The sequence below is a fragment of the Ambystoma mexicanum genome, chromosome 1q (assembly GCF_040938575.1).
Source record: "Ambystoma mexicanum isolate Mex_15411 chromosome 1q, UKY_AmexF1_1, whole genome shotgun sequence".
Classification (NCBI taxonomy): domain Eukaryota; kingdom Metazoa; phylum Chordata; class Amphibia; order Caudata; family Ambystomatidae; genus Ambystoma; species Ambystoma mexicanum.
In genome coordinates this window covers 1,264,152,253-1,264,155,924 of record NC_090922.1, presented here as the reverse complement: position 1 = coordinate 1,264,155,924, position 3,672 = coordinate 1,264,152,253, and the positions used below count along the sequence as shown (strand labels likewise).

General features: G+C 54.7%; 1 protein-coding gene across 1 annotated transcript; it reads right to left on the bottom strand.

Annotated features, from left to right (window-relative positions):
* Positions 1 to 994: 994 nt before the first annotated feature.
* Positions 995 to 3,365, bottom strand: JUN (Jun proto-oncogene, AP-1 transcription factor subunit). Its single transcript, XM_069642076.1, has one exon. It carries the CDS (start codon positions 2,601 to 2,603, stop codon positions 1,644 to 1,646), a length of 960 nt encoding a protein of 319 aa, XP_069498177.1. The 5' UTR covers positions 2,604 to 3,365; the 3' UTR covers positions 995 to 1,643.
* Positions 3,366 to 3,672: the final 307 nt, after the last annotated feature.

The following is a 3,672-nucleotide window of genomic DNA, read 5'->3' as shown; positions in this document are numbered from 1 at the left end:
AGCTTGTTGGCACAGTGCTCACGCCTCCATGAGCTCCCGAAGGACTCCCTGCTCAACTCCCCCCTGCCCCCTCCACATCCTAGAAGCGCGCAGGCGCCTCCGAACAAGGGAAACGAGCCGGACATGGACGCCGCGGAGCACCTTAGGGCGGGACTTCCAAGCTTCAGACAAAGGGTCGGCGAAACAACAAGGTCAAGTTTCAGGACCCCGCGGCAAACAAGGAGCGCCATGCACCTGTAATTACATTCTATTATTTCAACGAGAACGCCCGCTCCCCCCGCCAAAATAAACGTACAACGCGGCTGTGATGGACTATACAGTTTAGAAAACTGTACAAAGTTGCCATGTGTTGCAAACACCAGTTATGCTTCTGCCTACGAACCATTGTATAACACCAGTATTTCGAAAAGCACTTTCGCAAGGGGCGCTCATCAATCTCGTTTCCTTATTGAAGTGTCAGGTCATCCATTGACAGCATTCCGCGCGTTTTTCGAAACGTAGCCCGATGTCCAAGTGAGTGAAATAGTTGCCAACGGTCCCGTTAGGTTTTGAAGCTACACTTGTATTAAGAAAACTTCCAGTTTACGTTCAACAATTTTACAGACCAAAATAGGTTACCCCAGCACAGTGCCAGAAAATGCTTCTGAAACCACCCTGCAACATTCAGATCTAATCCTTACAAAGAGTGATTATGCCCCATACAATGATGCAGATTATGACAGTGCCTAGAAGCTGGAATTGCAGGTCTTTCACAAGTTATATTTCATTCTCAAAACAGCACACCCAGATGTTTTAGTATCCGCCTTGTTCTGGTTTCAGAAAATTGTTTGACGTCTACCCCTCCCCCCTCCCTTACTTTTTGTGAACAATACACTAAAACGTGACGGGAAAACAGACAAGTCAGGGATTTAAGGATTTAAACACCTGTTGCTTGGTTCAGAGCAGCCGAGAGGAGTCTGTACGGTTTTGTTTGAAAACGAAAACAGGGAGCAAGGCAGTTTGTAATACTTTATTATATTTCCTTCCTTAAATATAATTGAACCGGTCTGGAATTTCCTCAGAAACAAACATAAAAAATTATATATTTATTACAAATGGTAAACTTAACGGGTGCTCAAAGTTTTCTTATTTACATACGGCACTGCCCCACGGCCCCGCCCCCCGAAAAGAAACCCCATGACAAATAACTTACTAAGGCTGGAAGCTGCTCATTGAAGTGAGTCAGCAGTCATACAATAATAATACAAAAGACTTATGTACATACACTATTTACTCGCAGGCAAATATTGTTCCTTAAGTGCAGTCCCACTGCCTGTGTAAGAGCCCTTTCCAGAAGCAACAGTTCAGTCCTTGCTGCAGTGTGAACCTCGTTAATACTGAGCGATTGGAGCAGGTTAGGTCCATGCAGTTCTTGGTCAGTGTTAAACAGATCTCGCGTCTCGCTGTGGCAGACCTGGGCCCTGCAGAGTGGCACTCGCCTGTCTCTGCCACCCAAGCCACCTTGAAGGGTGCCAGCCTGTCCACGTTCTCGGCTGGGCTCGCAGTCGGGGACCTGCCGCCCTCAGCCCCGCGCACTCCACCAAATGGCTACCTCTGCCACTGGTACTGCCAACTTCGCTTTAGCCAGTCCCGCGCTTCCCTCCTCAGAACGTCTGCAGCTGCTGCGTGAGCATGAGCTGGCAGCCGCTGTTGACGTGGTTCATGACCTTCTGCTTGAGCTGCGCCACCTGTTCCCGCAGCAGGTTGGCCGTGGAAGCCAGCTCCGAGTTCTGCGCCTTCAGGGTCTTCACCTTATCCTCCAGCCGCGAGATGCGCTCCAGCTTCCTCTTGCGGCACTTGGAGGCGGCGATGCGGTTCCGCATGCGCTTCCTCTCCGCCTTGATGCGCTCCTGGGACTCCATGTCGATGGGCGAGAGCGGCGGCGTCTCGCCGGGCATCTCGGGGACAATCTGGGGCTCCTCCTTGAGCGCCTGCAGCCGGGGGTGCTGCAGGGGCATGGGAGGGTTGATGTGGTGCTGGGTGAAACCCATGCTGTTGCCACCGCCGCTGCTACTGAATGCTGGGGGCGCTGCACCGCTGATGCCGCCGGGGTTGAAGTTGCTGAGGTTGGCATAGACTGGGGGGTCGCTGTGAAGGCTGGCACTGAAGGCACTGGCCACAGCCAGGGAGGACACGGCTGCCATCCCGCTGCTGTCAGCCTCCTGCGGGGCAGTGGTGGCCCCGGGCAGCGTGTTCTGATTGTGCAGCTCGGCCAGCGCCCTCACGAACCCCTCGGCGAAGCCCTCCTGTTCGTCGGTCACATTCTTGGGGCAGAGGAACTGCGTGGGGGTCGGGGTGGTGGTGATCAGCCCGTTGCTGGACTGGATGATCAGCCGCTCCAGCTCGGGGGAAGCCAGCTTGAGGAGCCCCACGTCGGGGGAGGTGAGCAGCTCCGCCGCCTTGGTCCGCAGGTGCGGCTTCAGGCTGCCGGACGGGTCAGACAGATTCAGGGTCATGGCCTGCTTCAGCGCCTTGGAGTTGTAGCCATAGCCCGCGGCCTCGGGCTGAGCGAAGGCGGCGTTCAGCGCATCGTCGTAGAACGTAGGCTCCATCTTTGCACTCATAGAACTCTGCCCGGGGCCTGCAGAGGAAGGTGATCAGGTGGCAGGCTGCTAGGGATACAAGGAACTCGGGCGAACTTCCTCCCCCTCCTGGAGCGCCTCACAAGTCACCAGGACATGGCGAGAGAGCGCCGACAAGTCCACAAAGTTGCAGCAGTTCTCCGAGGGTAAAGTTTGCAAGCGCGCCAGCCTATCTTTTCTTCCACGGGAATTGAGAATTGGCAGGGCCGGGTCTCCCAAGCACAGCGTCACTTGCGGACTTAATTGGCTCCTTTTACGTTTGGAGACAAAAGTCATCAGAACAGGAAAACTATCCGAACTTTCGTGCCTTAAGGATGGCTGCAAGGTCCACAAAGTTCGGACAAAGTTACGACTTGCTCCAGGGACCCGCGCGCCACTGTCTCTGGGCCCGCTCCCCAACTTTCAAAGTAGAACGAACTCTCCAGAAAGGCATCTACACGCCTTGTGTCTTCGATGTTGACAGTGCCGAGTTGTTTCAAATAAAAAATGAATGCGCTGCGCGCTTCTGGGCACGGCAGCGGAGCTCGAGCTCCTGTCACAGGTCTGCTCAAGCTGAGAGCCGCTAAAGCTCAGTCCCACTCTGAGCTCCTTCCAGCGTGGAGCGCACACTTATCAGCTACCGGTCACCCGCTAAAAATAACCATGATGTCACCCCGAGCGCTCCCAATTGGACGACCGGGGGCCGTGGGTGGTCCCCAGGCCTGAGAGCGGACCTATCGCCATGGCGACCACATAGAAGATTCTAAACTTTCGCACAGGCTCATGGGATGAGGTAATGCTCTCTCGACCGGAGAGCAAGGCACCCTGGGATTACGTATTGTTTTTGAATATCTAGTTACGGTAGTGGCGAGTTCCCATCAGACGAACAGGTGGTCACGTGAGGGGACGTCACAGGGTTTTGGTGGGCGGGCTTTGTGCATCTTGGCGGGAGGCTCATCACCAGGCTGTCTCACCCCATCCAAGCGCGCATGCCTAGAACAGTCGGAAGGAGGGCGCACCAGGAAGGTCTAAGAAGGAGCTGCTGGAAACGCACGCAGTTTTTCTGTTGCCG